The 16634-nt window shown below is 38.3% G+C and overlaps 1 protein-coding gene across 1 annotated transcript in view; it reads right to left on the bottom strand.

Annotated features, from left to right (window-relative positions):
• The window catches only part of snx25 (sorting nexin 25), a 33648-nt gene extending 17507 nt beyond the window's left edge, over positions 1 to 16141 (bottom strand). The window contains exons 1-5 of the mRNA XM_034121362.1: positions 15967 to 16141; positions 15015 to 15705; positions 11760 to 11844; positions 4099 to 4315; positions 474 to 646 (exon numbers count right to left, since the gene is read on the bottom strand). Of these exons, the coding sequence (XP_033977253.1) occupies positions 474 to 646; positions 4099 to 4315; positions 11760 to 11844; positions 15015 to 15377 (838 nt within the window). The 5' untranslated portion in view covers positions 15378 to 15705; positions 15967 to 16141. The remainder of the gene's footprint in view (positions 1 to 473; positions 647 to 4098; positions 4316 to 11759; positions 11845 to 15014; positions 15706 to 15966) is intronic.
• Positions 16142 to 16634: the final 493 nt, after the last annotated feature.

The following is a 16634-nucleotide window of genomic DNA, read 5'->3' as shown; positions in this document are numbered from 1 at the left end:
TGAAAAATAAAGAGCTTTTTGAACATGAAACCATGGAAACATGTCCCAGTAGAGGCACAAAATACAAATATGAACCTGAAAATGAACGTAATATGTCCACCTCCTTTAAACTTGTCTTATTTTCCCACCTACACTGAAACATATTTGTGTATAGTATGAAAAATAATAGTGAAAGCTCACATCCTTGTGGGTAAGCAGTGTAGACACTTACTTGGTCAGACAGAATTACACATACTGTCACTTTTGTGTCCTTTTTGTTACCCAAATCAAGAATCCAGCCAATAGGATTAGAAGTCTAGCATGAGACTAATTTTAAAAAGTAAGTCAGTTAAAGTGACTGTGGCATCCTCTACTCTTCCTCCTCAAAGCAAACTGCATGGGATCAGTAACATGCACGGTTTTCTTCAAGATTTCTAGTTTTTCCGTTGTTATTAACAAAGTATATGCCGTACTTGCACACACACTCCCAATACCTTTAGTAGTGATGACTTCTGTGAGGCAGCAGCGTAGTGTGTGGGACTTGGCATCCTTCTGTGGCAGCAGACACAGCAGCAGGATTCTGGCTACACAGCGGAGGAAGGCCAGCTCAGAGTCCGGACTCACCAAGCAGGGGTGGAGAGGGAACGGCCGAGTGCACTCCTCCGGTCTGGATACACACACATGGGAGAGACACACACACGCATTCAAATGGAGATACAAGCAGAAAGAGACAGAGCTGTATTCTGGCAGATAACACTGCTACTGTTATTCATATTCAGTGGTGTGACATCTCACTGTGAGTGCTAATAAAACTGAACAGGACACACTCTGTACTTAAGTAGAATTCTTAAGAGGTACTTGAGTATTTCCATTTCATGCCACTTCATACTTCTAGTTATCTGCACCTCTGAAGAAATTATTTTTTACTCTACTTCATGTTTTTGGCAGCTTTAGACTTAAAAGTCATTTTTAAGATTGAGATCATACACAAAGCATTATTTGCACGCTTTTAAATGTATCACATTGTTAAAGATGAAACCAGTAGTTAAAAAAAATGTTTTACTTCTGATGTACTACAAAAACCCAATAAGATGGGATCACATCTCAGATGTCTTTGAGTTCTACAAAGTGAAGATTTTTTCCTCTAAACTTGATGAAATATCTCACAAAAAATCCAAGATTAAAGGAAAAAGTCTGAAAACGTTGATCTAATGTAGTTATATATAATCATATAACAGTCAGAGGGACCAAACCCATAGATTTTCTTTAATACTTAAAATACATTAGCTGATATGAAGTCAGTCCTCTTGGAAATATTTGATCACATTTTTTTAATCACACGTTAGACTTAGAGTAAATACTTGAATGAAAATGTGTCCTTCAGGACAGAATGTGGAGCACCGGAGGCGGACCGCATACACATATTTTGGAAATGTCCAAAATGTTATATAAAGTTCTGGAGATTAATACATTGGGTTTCGCAAAGGATACTAGGATTTGATGTGCATATGAATTAAATCTACTCTAATACTCCATCTGGGTAATTTTACAGAAAAAATACCCTAATTAGGAAAATATATCTTGTCAAAATGTTAAAAGCTGGAAAAAAATCTATCACTAGGAAATGGTGCAAGGTAAGGACATTCATATAATGTCAAAACTGACACATCACAGAGAAAAATCACAGTTTGAAGAAACATTTGAGAAATGGTTAATTTTGAGGCGAAAAGGAATACCAATTACATCTGATTTAGTAAGAGGAACTATTATAACACACACATTATGAGAATGTGTCTCCTAAATGCATCTTGTTTTTTCTGTTGGTATAAATATGGTATTTGTATGAATGGCTGCATTGTACAATGCTGTTTTGACATGCTGCTACTACTATTTTTTATTCAGGACTTTTACATGTAATAATAGTATTTTTACATGTAGTTGTCACATTGGTAATTTAATTTAAAGTGGACCTATCATGCTATATTTGAAAAATATATTGTAGGGCCATACCTATATAAAACATGTCTGTGAAGTTTTTTTTTCAAAATACCAAACAGATCATGCATTTTAGCCATGCCTCATTTCGCTCTATTTGCTCTTTTCCAGCCCTGTTTTTGCAAGGGCTGATTCTGTGTCGTAGCTTTAATGCAAATGAGCTGCAGCTGACCACGCCCCCCTGCAGGAGAGGGAGATCAGCTGCTGGGCTCTCCGTCCTCTGTGTATTATTCTTATATTATTATATAGAGTCGTTATTCATTTGTTTTAAAGCTCAATAAATAACAAAGAAGACCTTTGACCGGCACTTTTCTAATTTTGTCCGGAAGATTTAAACTTTAACGGACATGTTGACCGGCGAAAAAAAATCTAGTTCATAAACATGTCCGTGGTAAAATGTTTAGAACACACAAGCAGAAATCTGCCGGAGTCTTCTGGCACATGTCCCTTGAAAATGAAGTCCAGCCACAGATTATTGTCTTTTTCCAGGGATGGCATTGCATGCAGTCCCTTGTCCCGATTCTTGCAGCCAACAACAGCACAACGTTTAACTCCCTTAGACATCCTGGCAAGAGCAGGCAAAAACACAGATGTGACTGGGGGAGATTTAGCTTTCCGACAGCCTATGAGTTGCCCATATAGGCGGAGTTCCCCGTTTCTGACGTCAGAACAATTTCAAATCTGTATCAGCTCCGTTGCAGCCCCGTTTTTAGAGATTTGGGTATGGAGGAAAAGAGAGAGGGTTGTGTTTTCTGACACTTGGTGAGTTCCCTGACACACCGGGGACACATATTCATGTATAAAAGACGTATAAAAGTGCATTTTGCATGATAGGTCCCCTTTAAGTAAAGGTTCTGAATACATTTGCAACACTGAGCCAAAATGCTTAGTTGGCCTTTGTTTATTGTTTTTATTATCAATATTCTTTACACAGCTGGCCTTCGTGTTTGACAACTTCCTGTAATCGTCACCTCAGTGTGGTTTATGGTATCTAGGGCACCTGTAAGTCGGGGTTTGTGGGTAATTTTGCTCAGATATTACTGTTGGCTGTACGGTCCCGCTTTAGTTTATCGTTTGTTTTATTCTCTTTATTAAACATTGTAGAACTCTAGCTTCAGTATGGACTCTTGGCGTCAAAATGATGAGCCAAACACAGCCTCTGAGCCAATATATTCATTGGGAGTTTAATCGCTACACTACTGCTACATTGTTCCTAAAGTATTAAAGCCGAGGGAGGCCAGACATCTCTATCTCTAGAGTGTGATCAAATCACAAGTCTCGCCGCTCTCGCCAGGATAATGAAAGCAGAGTGTGTGAATCATCACAGTCTCTGAGTGTACCTGGCAGCTGCTGTCTGGAGAAAAAAGGGAGGCAAACCATTTTGATGTTATTTACACAGTGACAGTACTGAACTGCCATCATTTTACCCTCTCTGCACACATAAGAACGTCTCTTTGATTATACATAACCTATTTTACAATGTTTACACTGATGAAATGAATGCTATTTTTTTGTAATACATGAACCGTCTCCAATTAAATAACTGTAGGATATATTTTAAATACTGTCGGTTTAGTGTGTGGGCCCGTTTCACAGAGCTTCTTATTAATACTTATTCCCCACTCTATGTATTGTAATACAAAATGTTATCAATGTTAGCACAATGTGCACATTCTTACTTTAACTTCTTGTGTTTTTATTTTATATTTTATTACACATTTTACTATAATTTATTTTGTTATGTTATACTATATTTGTATTTGTAATGTTCAAATTGCACAGTTTTACATTATATTCTTATGTTTGTATACATTTATTAAAGATATTTTTTTATTACGATAGAACTTGTATTTTTAACTTTGAATAGACTGAAGTGATTGATTGGTTGGTTGGTTGATTGGTTGGTTGGTTGGTTGGTTGGTCGGTCGGTCGGTTGGTTGATTATGGTTTTTCTTTACATTTAAATAAAAAACCACGCTGACATTAAACAGTGACTCAGCAGTGAGTCAGAAGTGTAAAAGACTTGGGTTTACTTGATGAACACCTTGCAACACCGAAGCAGTAACTAATGTTGCATACCCTAACTCAGACCCCAACTCTTTACAATTGTACGTGTGTTTGTACCTTGCAGATGCAGCCTTGAGGTCAGTGAAGTGTGTGTGCAGGATTCGGATGGTGTCGTAACACACCACATTGACGACGTCGATGTCAGCCAGCCGGGTTCTCAACTGACCAATCATCTGCCACCAGTCCTCCGACAGCATGGAGTATAACTGGCCCTCATCGTGACTCAGAGGGATGTACCAGGACAGGATGTAGTCTCTGTAGGCAAAGTCAAACACTGCGGAGAGACAGAGGGAGAGAGAAATAGAATAGAATTTTGTGTGTTTTGTAATTAGTGCTTTACCGAAGGTGTTGTTGTTTTTCCTTCAAAGCCTCTATTGAGGTTTTTGAAAGAAGCTTTGCATGTGCTTTTTTACGACATCCTCCCAGTAATACAAATATAAACTAAACAAAGCAATTGGTCCGATTTAATGACTAAATTCAATTTTATTCATTCAACTTTCCATAATGGATATAACTCTGTTGTGTGTGCCTCCCTTTGTGTGTGGAAAAGCAAACATTTTTGACAGCAGTGGAAAGTTGTTTTAAAAAAAAAAGGATGACTGGCAACAAATGTGGAGTGAAGCAGATTGTGTGTTAGATAGAAACGTGTTTAATTTTGGAAATTATTTCTTCTATCTTTGTTCAATACATTTTGACTTTCAGACTTTAGAAAGCTACGGAGGTATTCTAAATGTTTATATCACATTGGGAAACAATTCTACACAGCCACCACTGGAATCTAATTCTACAAATAGATTATTAGTGATCATATTAGTGTAGTCTGATGTTTATCTGCAACTATGGAAAGATTAGGGTTGTCCTCGAATAAAGTCTACCTCAACTAACAATCATAAAGACCAATGTATTAAATGATCGTGAGGATGATGATTATGCATTTCCTGATGAAAAAACAAACCGATTGTTTTTGTAGTTGAAGCTTTGTAAACGCCAACGTGGATTAAACAACATTATTTTGTTAAATAAAAACATGGTGATGTTTTGTAAATGATTACATGTCTCTTATTTAGCACAGAATATGATCCTATCCATGACATATGGATCTTAACAAAGATCCGCTATAGTAATCAGAGATAGATCTATCAGCTGTTTATTTCACATGAGTTCCAGTGTGGCAGCTTTTTAATCAATGCTCCCCCTGGTGGATCCATGATCCATTGCAGCTGGTTTCATTATAATTTATCAAGGGGGCGTATCAAGTCTGAAAGGTATTCACTAACTACGTCATGCGGGGGTTTTTCCTTTCAGCGAGGATCGACTCTGTGCCGATCACGGCCCCACTGCGGTAGGGACGCGCAAAATTAGGTGCTACATCTGTATTTTTTTTTAATAACATGTTCTTGCCTCTTTTTTTTTTTTTTTTTAAATGGCAATCTACCCAACTATTTTCCTTTTATCTGCACTGTCCTTTTGCTGTAACAACAAACCATTTCAGATTGTGACCATACATTGATGATGTAATAATTAATATTCTACTACAGAAAACGATCATCATTTTAACAAGTGTAGTTGACTAACTAATCCTACGTTACCAATTTTGTATTTTAAGCTTTCAACAAGAAGAGCTCTATTTTATTGGTAACGCTTTAATCTCCCAGGGTCCCTGAACTGCCCACTGTGTGCATTGCAACCGGTTTAATTTCTCTAAAACCCAGCTGAACACTGGTGCAGCCATTTGTAAATATAGAGGAAGTTTCATCCATCTATCCATGTTTTTTTCTACGCTGGCTGACACATGAGGACACACTGACAGATGACCTCTCACATTAAAGTTGACAAAGTCGTGTATAGTTCTGACAAACGGCTTCAGTTTCTCTTCAGCAAAATCTCTGCATGCTGTTTTCCATGGATTCAGTTAGATGTTACTTATATTTCAGACTAGCTTAATCATGCACAAGAAGCAAAACCAGTGCAACAGGAAATTGCAACCAGAGTATTAAAAGCGTTCTACACAGCACTATTTATGCATTAAAGAGGAATGTCTATGGCGCAATCTCAATCAACACTTGTGTCAGTAATTCAGTTTTGCTTTGAAGAAAGAAATGTGGTATGTCCCTCTCTTTGAATCATAACTGAAGTAGAACTCCATCAAATTTGTGAGTCAAATCAATCAGCCCTATTTTGATCCGGTACGTTTTAGGCTTTATAACTGTATGTACTGTAAAGTGATCTTAACATCTTGACAGCGATAACCAAAGAGAGGACATGGTGGATGTGGAATTGCATTGGAGACTAAGGTTATCGTAAGTCTTTAATGATCTGATTATTAAGTCTGGTCTGAGCTAAGATCATCTCCTGTTTACTGAATGCAGTCGGTGCCCTTTTACCATACAAAAGATGTGTGCACAGTCACATTTTGCCTGTGTAGGTTTTATCCTCCTCACACGGTCCAAAGGCGTGCAGGTTAAGTACACTGGTGTCTCTATGGAGTCCTTAAACCGTCAGTTCAACGTTTTTTGTTTAACAGGTTTTTGGTCTGAAAATAAGTTTTGTGGTTAATACAAACTGATTTCCTGCAATATAATAAAGTAATCCCTTTTGTCAAGTGAGCCCTTGCAAAGCTAACTTCTAGGTCGGCCTACAAAAACATGGCATCACTGCACCACTCTATTGTCTGTAGGTGAGCATGTATTCATCAGTGTGTATGCGTGAGTCCTGTGATAGACTGGTGATCTGTCTGCTGAGTAGCCTCCAGCCCCGGACACTAAAGGGACCCACACACACTTCACTAGTGTAGACATGCCTACGGAAGCGATTTGGGTTAAGTATCTTGCCCAAGGACATTTATGTCGCTTTTCCACTGCAGTACGTAGCACGGTTTAAGCGGGCCAGGCCAAACCAGGCCCGTTTTTTTTTGCATTTCCACTAGGGGTAGTTCTGGCTCAGGGCTACTTTTTCACCTTTTTTCTGGCCCTCCAAAATCGAGGTTCTTACCAGGCCAACAACCGGGCTGAATATGCTAAACTAGTGACGTAAACACTCTCGACTGCTGAATGGTCAGAGAGAATCGCTGGCAAGGGGGCTACAACTACAACAAAATGAACATATTTTATCGTGATTTAATTGTAATCCACGTTTCAAAATGATGCCGAAGTAACAACATACTGATACCGGTCTGCAGACAGACGGCAGGCGAAAAACCTTTTAAAATGCGTGTTTTCTGAATGGAGATCAGATCGATCAGGCTAAGCTAACGTTGTATATGCTCCGTCCACACTCACAACAACGGCCTACAGACATAAATAAAGCAGCGACTGTATTCGCCATGACACAGACAGTCTGTGGTTTGTACTCGTTTAACTTTTGTCTAGTTTCTGAATAGATATGAGGAGCTGTGAGCTGTGAGTGCTAACAGCTAACGGCTGATGTTTTGGTTTTGTGGTTCGCATTGAAGATGACGTTACAGCAGTTTTACGCAGCTTCGCTCCGCCGGCCGAACAGCCGGTCGCCCCGCCTACACTGCGTTACTATAGTTACTACCCCAGTTGGTAAACTGTAATGGAAACGCAGCATAAAGTGAGCCTGGCCTATCAAGGCCTAACCATACCGTACTAAGCCGTGCTAGGTCCTGCAGTGGAAACGCGCCATTAGACATGTTAACTGCAGGGGGTGGGATAGAACCAATGACCCTCTGACTGGTAAATGAGCAAATCTACCCCCACTATAAGTCTACTAATAGATAAGTCTATCGGCAGAAAGATAATCACACTATTTTCATAATTGATTCATTGTTTATCTACATTTTCATTAGAAAAAAGGGAACAAAAAACTGTTTCCAGCCTCTCATTCATGGAGATGTCCTTTCTTTTCTTTGTTTAATATGATAATAAATTCATTATCTTTAAAAGATGGACATCTTTCACTATTTTCTGACTTTCTAATCTCTGTTACTAATGAGCTTAACATGTAATTGTTAACTAGAGAACAGTGTTCTTCAGAGATACAGCTGCTTATTTTACTCTATTTCATTTTTTTTTTTTTTTTTAAATTCTATTTTAATTATATATTCCTTCTATCTTTTTAAAGGGGACCTATCATGCAAAATGCACTTTTGTACGTCTTTTATACATGAATATGTGTCCCCAGTGTTCCAGGGAACTCACCAAGTGTCAGAAAACACAACCCTCTATTTTCCTCCATACCCAAATCTCTAAAAAAGGGGCTGCAACGGATCTGATAAAAACTGATCCAGATTTGAACACTTTACTGACGTCAGGAAAGTGGCGCTACGGCTATTGGGCCAACTCTCCACCTATCAGGGGAATGTGGGGTTGGGCCACGGCCGGCCATTGCCGCTCGAAAGCGGTGGAGACGCTGTAGTACATATGCCAGGCCTGTAAGTGGCGCTGTAGTCTGCCACAAAAGCAGCGAAGAAGACTTGGTTACCATGGTTACCCTTCTGTTTATTCTCCGCTGTGGCTTTCTTTCTCCCTCCCCGAGGCAAGCGTTTGCTCCCGCTGCTTTAATTCAATGCAATCCCTCCCCGTCGAGGCAAGCACTGTAATTCTCTCCGGTTAGTCCACCAGCAGATGACAAACACCCACCTCTCCGCCTCTTCCAAAGAACGAGGGGACCGTGCGGCAGAGTTTCAGTTTCAGTTTCTTTCGCCGGTCAAGATGTCCGTTAAAGTTTAAATCTTCCGGACAAAATTAGAAAAGTGCCGGTCAAAGGTCTTCTTTGTTATTTATTGAGCTTTAAGACAAATGAATAACGACTCTATATAGGCTATAATAAAACACGGAGGACGGAGATCTCTTTTTCTCCCCCTCTTCTGACAGCCCAGCAGCTGATCAGAGCGGCTCCCCTCTCCTGCAGGGGGGCGTGGTCAGCTGCAGCTCACAAAATCAGACCCGTAGACAGCAAACAACACAGAGCGAAATGAGGCATGGCTAAAATGCATGGTATTTCGAAAACAGAAACGTATAAATATACCTTATATAGGTATGGCCTTACAATATATAATTTAAATATAGCATGATAGGTTTCCTTTAAATTGACAATCATGTGTGTTGATCTGTAAAGCCCTTTGAGACAAATGCATTTTGTCATAATGGGCTTTATAAATAAAGTTTGAATTTGAATTTTGCTCTGAGGTATTAATTTTGGAAGCATTCAAACATGTTCCTGGTAAATAAACCTCATCTAAATATTGACCAAAATAATCAGTTATGATTTTTGCCATCACCAAACAAGCCTTATGATAGGTCCCCTGCTAAGCTAATGCCATGAACTAGGGTGCTTGATGTAAATCCATATATAGAGCACCAATCTAATCTGTTTATCACAATAATTGAAACAGCAGGTGTTGTCTGTGAACCTAATAATATCATGATAAACTGGCACCACAATACAAACAAAGACCTTTATAAAACACACGGGAGGAGCACATGTAAATACACACCCTGGGTGTAAATCCTGGAACCATCCGTCACTTGGCAGCCAGACATAATGTGTGTGTGTGCATGTGTGTATCTGTGTGTTTGCGTGTGTACATTGAACTGTTGTAATCCACTATGAGAGGGATGACTGACACAAACAGAGCTCAATCCGTCAGCAGTTTTCCCAAAAAACAGAAGTTAAGAGTCTCCAACAGTTTCACAAACTTTTCATGAAAGTCAGCTAGGACACTTTGAAAGCAAAACTGGTTTTTGAGGAAAATAGAAAAACAAAAACTCCATTTGATTTTTATTTTGGTTAGAATATCTGGATTTTATCTTCGTTTGTATTTGTATTAATCTTGTGTTATCTCATAAATGTTTATTTATTCAACTTCTGCCTTTTTTTAATTCATTTAAATGCTGCACTCAGATCAATTCATGTATTTCATGTGCTTTTTGTTAATTGACAGATTAATAGATATATTTCGTATTGGTGTTTTGTGTATTCAGTTCAAGGTTTAATTTTGTCAATAAAAGAATGTTGTAAAGAATTCCCTTTAATTGTTTTTATTATTCAAAAAGCATACTATTGTGTTTGAGAAGTTTACTAAAGCTGCACAAATGTTTATTTAACACTAGTAGTTGTGTAAATGCAGATGTCAACAACTTTAGCCCATTTAGCATATTTTCCTAATTTCCTGCAGCCCTAAAAATGTTTGTATTTCTTTAGTTCTATCAAAATGATAGAAAGGAACAACAGTGTAATAGACAGCATAGAAGAAGTGGGTTTCGAAAGACCTAAATTCAAACATTAAACCTTGTACACAAGAACATATAAATGTTTTCTTGTTTTTTTAAGTATGAGCAGTACATGTCATTTTACTTGAAGTTTGATTTCTCAAGTGATCTCAAGTCGTCAGGAGTGGAGTGCATCAGCTGGGCGTAAGACTGGGCGTAACTCTACGTCCGACGTAGAACCAAAGGTTAAGACCAAACTAAAGTTATGCCTAGTGCACCACTTAGATTTACAGTAAGCCCTGTATACGTTGCGCCTGGGTGTAACTTTTACGCCTAGTATGGAGCAGGCGTAAATCAGAAAGACAGACTAGTATCCATAGTAACGTAAAACAGGCAAGAAGGGAAATAACGATGGCAGTGAGTCTTGTTTACAGGTTTAACAACGAAAGGGCATTAAGACGAGAGAGTCGTCCGTGATCGAACAAACCCACTGGACATCTATTCGGACAGTGAGCTGATAGAGGTTTCGTTTCGGTAGACAAGCCCTTTTAGAATTAATCGAGGAGATCTCCCCTCAACTCCAGCATGGATCAGACAGAAACGCTGCGCTCTCCCCAACCTTGCAGGTGCTGATTACGTGTGTTGCTTGGCAACAATTACTGTTTCACGTGCATTGACGTGGACGCGCATCTTAAGACTAGGCGCAGCTACGACCGTGACTAGTCAGGCTTGGAGCACTCGGTGTGAATTCAAATCACTAAGTCGGACATAGCTAAGCCCGACGTTAGAGTTAAGACCTACTTTTTTACGCCCAGCTGGTGCACTCCACTCCTGATGCTGGACTCAGTTTAGAAAAAAATAAACAGGAAAAAACTGCACTTTAAAATATAACTTATATCATTATTTTACTTTTTTTTTATTGGTGCATCTTTGTTCAAGTTAATTCAGTTAAAGGAGAATGTTGCAAATTATTTCCTTTTTTTTTTTTTTGTAAGTACATACTCAAAAGCAGAACGGAATTTACAACATTAACATTGTCTTGATTATTGCGAGTAATCGCATTTTCCTGATTCAGACACTCAAATAATAGATAAAAACTAGTGTATTAGATACAGATAAGAAGTGGATTCAGAGAGACCAAAACTCAAACGTTGTCTTTTTTGTGTTATAGCGTGAGCAGTTATCATGAAGCTTTCAACAAATGCCACGTTTAATTTCTTAAAATATCTAATATGATCCAATTTGAGAATCCTGACTTTGACGTTGATGTACTTTATTCTTTGTACTTGCTCTGTAAAACATAAGAAAAATGGCAAAAAGAGATTTGGCCATAACAGCCCAAATGGAAAACATGTGCAGTAGATGTTTTTATGTTTCCATATTTCAATTGTTTCTTTAGTGTCCACAGAATACTTTTATACAATGATTTAAAATCTGTAGCTCCGGCAAAAATCTCATGACAAATGTTCAACTGCATTTGCATTAACATGGCCATAAAATGGTCATAAAACACATAAGAAAAATATCTTTAAAGTGATGAATTACCTTCCTTCAGGGCTTTGTCCACATTGTGTGACACCACCACCCTCCTGCTCTGGCTGGACTCCTGAACCGGCACCAAAAAACGGGCCTGAAATACAACAAGATCACATCAATTATCATATCACAGAAGTTGATTAAAGCAGGGACAAAAAGGAAATATTGGGCAAAGGAGAAAGAGAAGATGGACAGCTGTGTGTCAGGAATGAGTCCTTAAACCAGGAAATGAGTTAGCATTTTAGTAAGTAAGTAAAACTTTATTTATATAGCACCCTTCTCAACACGAATGTACAAAGTGCTTTACATACAGTACACAATACACAATACAACTATAAAATGTAGAATAAAAGGCATAAAACACAGCAAGTAAAAGATAGGATAACATTTTTTAGCACTTGCAGTTCCCTTGTTTAGAAGTCAACTTTCTTTTAAGGTGTTTTTGGTAAGATGCCTGAAATAAGGTCTTTGGTTAACAGAATCTAAGAGATTTTAACGTCTTGTTCTACGACATAAAATACGTCAGTATGTAACCTCTTCGTGAATGTCAGATTCTATGTGTCATAAAAACAACAGTTGCTAACAAGTGGATAAGAACATTAGCCGCCTTTAGCTTAGCGGTGGTGAAGTGAAGCCATGTGGCCGTGTAGTTCTTTTTTAGCCTAACGTTAGCATTTTTATTTACTTTTACAAAATCACAAAGTGGATTAAGATGTGGACATTATCCTGCTGAACAAAATGTGTCTTTGAGCCTATTTTCTGCAATATTCCAAGATCCAATGGAAAAATAAAATGTTTTGTCAAGGAAGTGCTTACGATGCTAACCGTTTTGGCTTACAAAAATACGTCATCACGGCACGACTCTAAAAGCCTTAAAATTCTAAAAAAAAGAAGGCAGGCAGCCAAAATGTATCACAGTGTATACAACATGTGGACCAGACGAATGCTTGTGACCATACTCCTCCGCTGTCAACATCAATAACTAATCGAAGCTGAAAGGCAGCCGCTGGGTTGTGGCTGCCCATTAAGGCGAGCCACCAACCAGCAGGCAGCAAGGACACAACAGCAGAATAAAAATCAGCCTGCATCTGTGTGTGCGTGCATGTTTGTGTGTGTGTTAAAGTGTGTCTAAATCCAGCAGCATGCATGACTCCATCTCATTTATTATAGAAGAACAGTGAGGATCCAAAGGGAAGAGAGAAGAGGAGAGAGGGGGAAAGATGGGAGGAGGAGGAAGGGTGTAATCGAGCGGGGAAAGGATGAATCTTTGAGAGCAAAAATGAAAGCAAAATATCAACCTGTGTCTGTAACTGAAGTAAAGGTTAGATGCAGAGGTCTGGCGAGCCCTTTGAATATTATAATTAGCAGCAATTTTGTTTTCACTAGTGGAAATGTCATTTTCGACACATCAAAAGGTCATTTTGACATGTGGGAATGTTAATGAAAGATGGCTGTAAAACTATTTTGACATGACAAAATGTGTTTGACATTATGAAATAACACTACAAATAGTCATAGTTAGTCCTTTTTCATTTGTTAGAAGAATTATTACATATATGTACAATATAATAAACGAGGAAAGAGGGTTGTGACTAGTGAAAAATGTGATTTCCCAATTCCGATATCAACAATTACATTTTGTATACGTAGTCAAAATGACCTACTAATATTGGGTATGTACTTATACTGTCATTGTCATTGGTATAGATTACATCTTCAGTATTTGCAATTGTATTTTAGATATGTTAAATGCAATTAAAGATCAAAAGGTTATTTTAACATGTCGGTATGTTAATTAAAGATAGCTGGAAAACTATTTTTACAGGTTACAAATATTTTCCCATTTAGAATGACATAACTAATGAAAAGTGATTTACTGATATCTTTAATTCACTTAAAGATATTAGGATCTTTCTTTTTTATTGGTAAGAATAACAAATTAAGGATATCTACAATTGAATTTCAACATGTTGAAAAAGGGTTGTGACTAGAGGAAATTAGATTTTAGTTTCAGACTAACAATTGCCTTTCGAACATTAAGTTAACCAAGTTACCTTCATTTCAGATATGTATGTAGGTCATTGAAGATATCTACAATTCCTTATTATGATATCTGATATAACAAAATAAATTAAAGATATCTCAAACATAGTTGCTACTATTACAAAATGATTTCTCCACTAGTTACAATTTTGTTTAAAAAATACTAGATCTCTGTAATTGTATTTGAAATGTGGCGACCTATTTGACCTTTATAATTAGCAGCAATTTTGTTTCCCCTGTGGAAATGTCATTTTGACACGTCAACAGGTTACTTTGACCTGTCGGGATGTTTTTAAATAAAGATCGTTTTTTTTGGGGTTGTGACTGGTGGAAATGTCCTTTCCCATTTCATATAAACATGTGCATTTCTGATACATAATTAGAATATTAACGATAACTACAAGGGCTGTTATAAAATGTAAAGTTATCAAAGGAAATGAAGATATCCAAGTCATAATTTGTACTAGTGAGATATTAAGTTAAAATTGTAATTTAATTATCTGAAATGCACTTCTGTTATTACATTCAATCTAGTACCATTTTGAGGCTAAGATGTCAATACTTTTCTTTTTTACCAGTCTTAAGTGAATGTTATATATCTGGAATTCTATGTATGATAACTGCCAGAAAGAACAAGTGTAGATATTGGCTTCTTAATATTATAACATGTCACAATTGAAGTAGAGGTGGCTGTAATTGCATTTGAATAGTCAATGATACAAGTTGAATGGTTGTAATTAAAGTTGTAAATTAAATTATCTCTTTTATGACTTCGAATAGGACTCTAAATCGATGGTTGAAAAGCATTACACCAAAATTGCAATTACTGCTTTGGAGATTGACAGTTTTCCATCCATCAATGGATTCCAGCATTTGGTTATAATTAATAATGCTAATATCTGTTTACAGTCCACATTTGATTAACTATTACAATAAGCAGTATTTAATTCGAACTCATAATATTTGTTTGTATTCTGTTTTATCTTATTATATACATAGTATACTTATTCGAGCATTGTGTCATTTGCACTATGTTGTGTCTTTTTGTGTGTGTGTTTAAAGTATATTGTATGTTTTAGTGTCAGACGAGGCTGGTGGCTATTGTGCATATGCCAATAAAGCCTATGAATCTTTGACTCTAATTATATAAGACTGAGCCTAATAGAGAAAGAGTGCATTATCAACAGTTTAATGAATGCGTGTAGACTGCCAGGCTCTTACCATCAGCTTGTCGAAGAACTCCAGCCGTGCAGCAGACTGCCTCCTGCTCCTGTTGAAGCAGCTGACTTTGAGAGGACTCTTCCTGACCAGCAGAACAAAACTCCCAGCCAGGAAGCACAGCAGGGCGAAGGACACATATATGAACAACTTGAGGAAGAAGGATGTGAGAGACAGGCCTCCCCATGCCAGTTGAAACACTACCGCCGCCACCACGCCCAGGCAGAATGCCGGGACGAACCGGAAAGAGGAGCCGAGAGAAGAAGAGGTGAGGGCGGCCGACATGGGCCCCTCTTCCCCTTCTCCTCCTCCGGTGCTGCTACTCCCTCCAGCCAGTGGTGTAATGGTAGTTGAAGGGGTGGGCATGCTGCGACCCCACCATCCATATATGTGTCACTGCTAGCGAGGCTGAAAAGTTGGAGTCTATACGCGAAGTCAGAGAGGTAGGTATACAGTCAAGATCTCCCTCGACTACAACACTGTGTCCAAGACGAGGCATCCCCGCTCTGACATCTCCTCTCCGACCCACGCCGTTATGTTTTCCACGCTTCTAGCATCGGCACCAGCACAGGCACGGAGCACTGTCATCCACAACACGGTACCCTGGGCAGAAGAACAGGGCACCGGGCGACGGGAGCCGGAAAAAAGCAGGCGGAGGGAGACCCAGGGTGATAGCAGCAACATCCACCGTCACCTTGGAGACAAATAGGTGCAAGGGTAGCTTAGTGACTGTAGCTAACCAACTGAGCTAGCAGTAAGCTGAACTAAGAAGGCAACATAAGTTACTGTTACATGCTTTAAAACAGAACGATATATAAAATACAAGTAAGAAGCAGTGAATATTCTAAAACTGCTGTGCGGTTTGACTTGTTAGCCAACTGCAATATCGAACGCTAGCTACCTAGCTCGCTTGCTAAATAACCAATTGAACATCAGCTAATGTTAGCGTACTTACCTATCGTCGCAAAAGGTGTGCAATAACAACATTACATTCTGGTTGTCCTCTCTGTAATATGATGAATGGGAAGGTTTGCAATGGCAAAAAGTGTTACAATGACAAAATGTGCCAGGTTCAAAATTCCCAACAGATAAAAACAAGCAACTGTTATTCTCTTCGATCCCAGCTGACTGACAATCTCTCGAACGTGAAAGGGTGTCAGCCAATCAGCGCGTGTGTTAACCAAGGACGGTGCGCCTGTTTATAGAACAGGACAGCCCGAATGGAAGGGCGGGGATCTAATTAAACGCTTGCTGTGCAGTACTTGAAATACAACCCACCGACTGGGCAACCAGGTATCATAATGAAGCGTACAACGAGATAAAGGATCAACAAGCCTGGTTACTCGATTTTTTTCTGGCAGACATTAGATGAAATTGCTGTCTAACATTTATAAAATAGTTTTTTTGTTTCAATGTTTCTTGAATTGTAAAATATTGTTTTTCACAGTAATGAATACGTATTATTCAGACATATTCACCTCAGGTTGTTTCACACATATTGAGCAGTAATTCTCTGGACATCTATAAAACATTACTTTTTTTACCTATCTCTATTTTGTAAAACAATGAAAAAATTAAAGATACAAATATTGGCAAAGGCCCTTTGAAGTATTACCTAATTTA

This window comes from Trematomus bernacchii, unplaced genomic scaffold (genome assembly GCF_902827165.1).
Source record: "Trematomus bernacchii unplaced genomic scaffold, fTreBer1.1, whole genome shotgun sequence".
NCBI lineage: Eukaryota > Metazoa > Chordata > Actinopteri > Perciformes > Nototheniidae > Trematomus > Trematomus bernacchii.
Note: the sequence above shows the minus strand (reverse complement) of the source record. Positions and strands in the feature narration are given on the sequence as shown.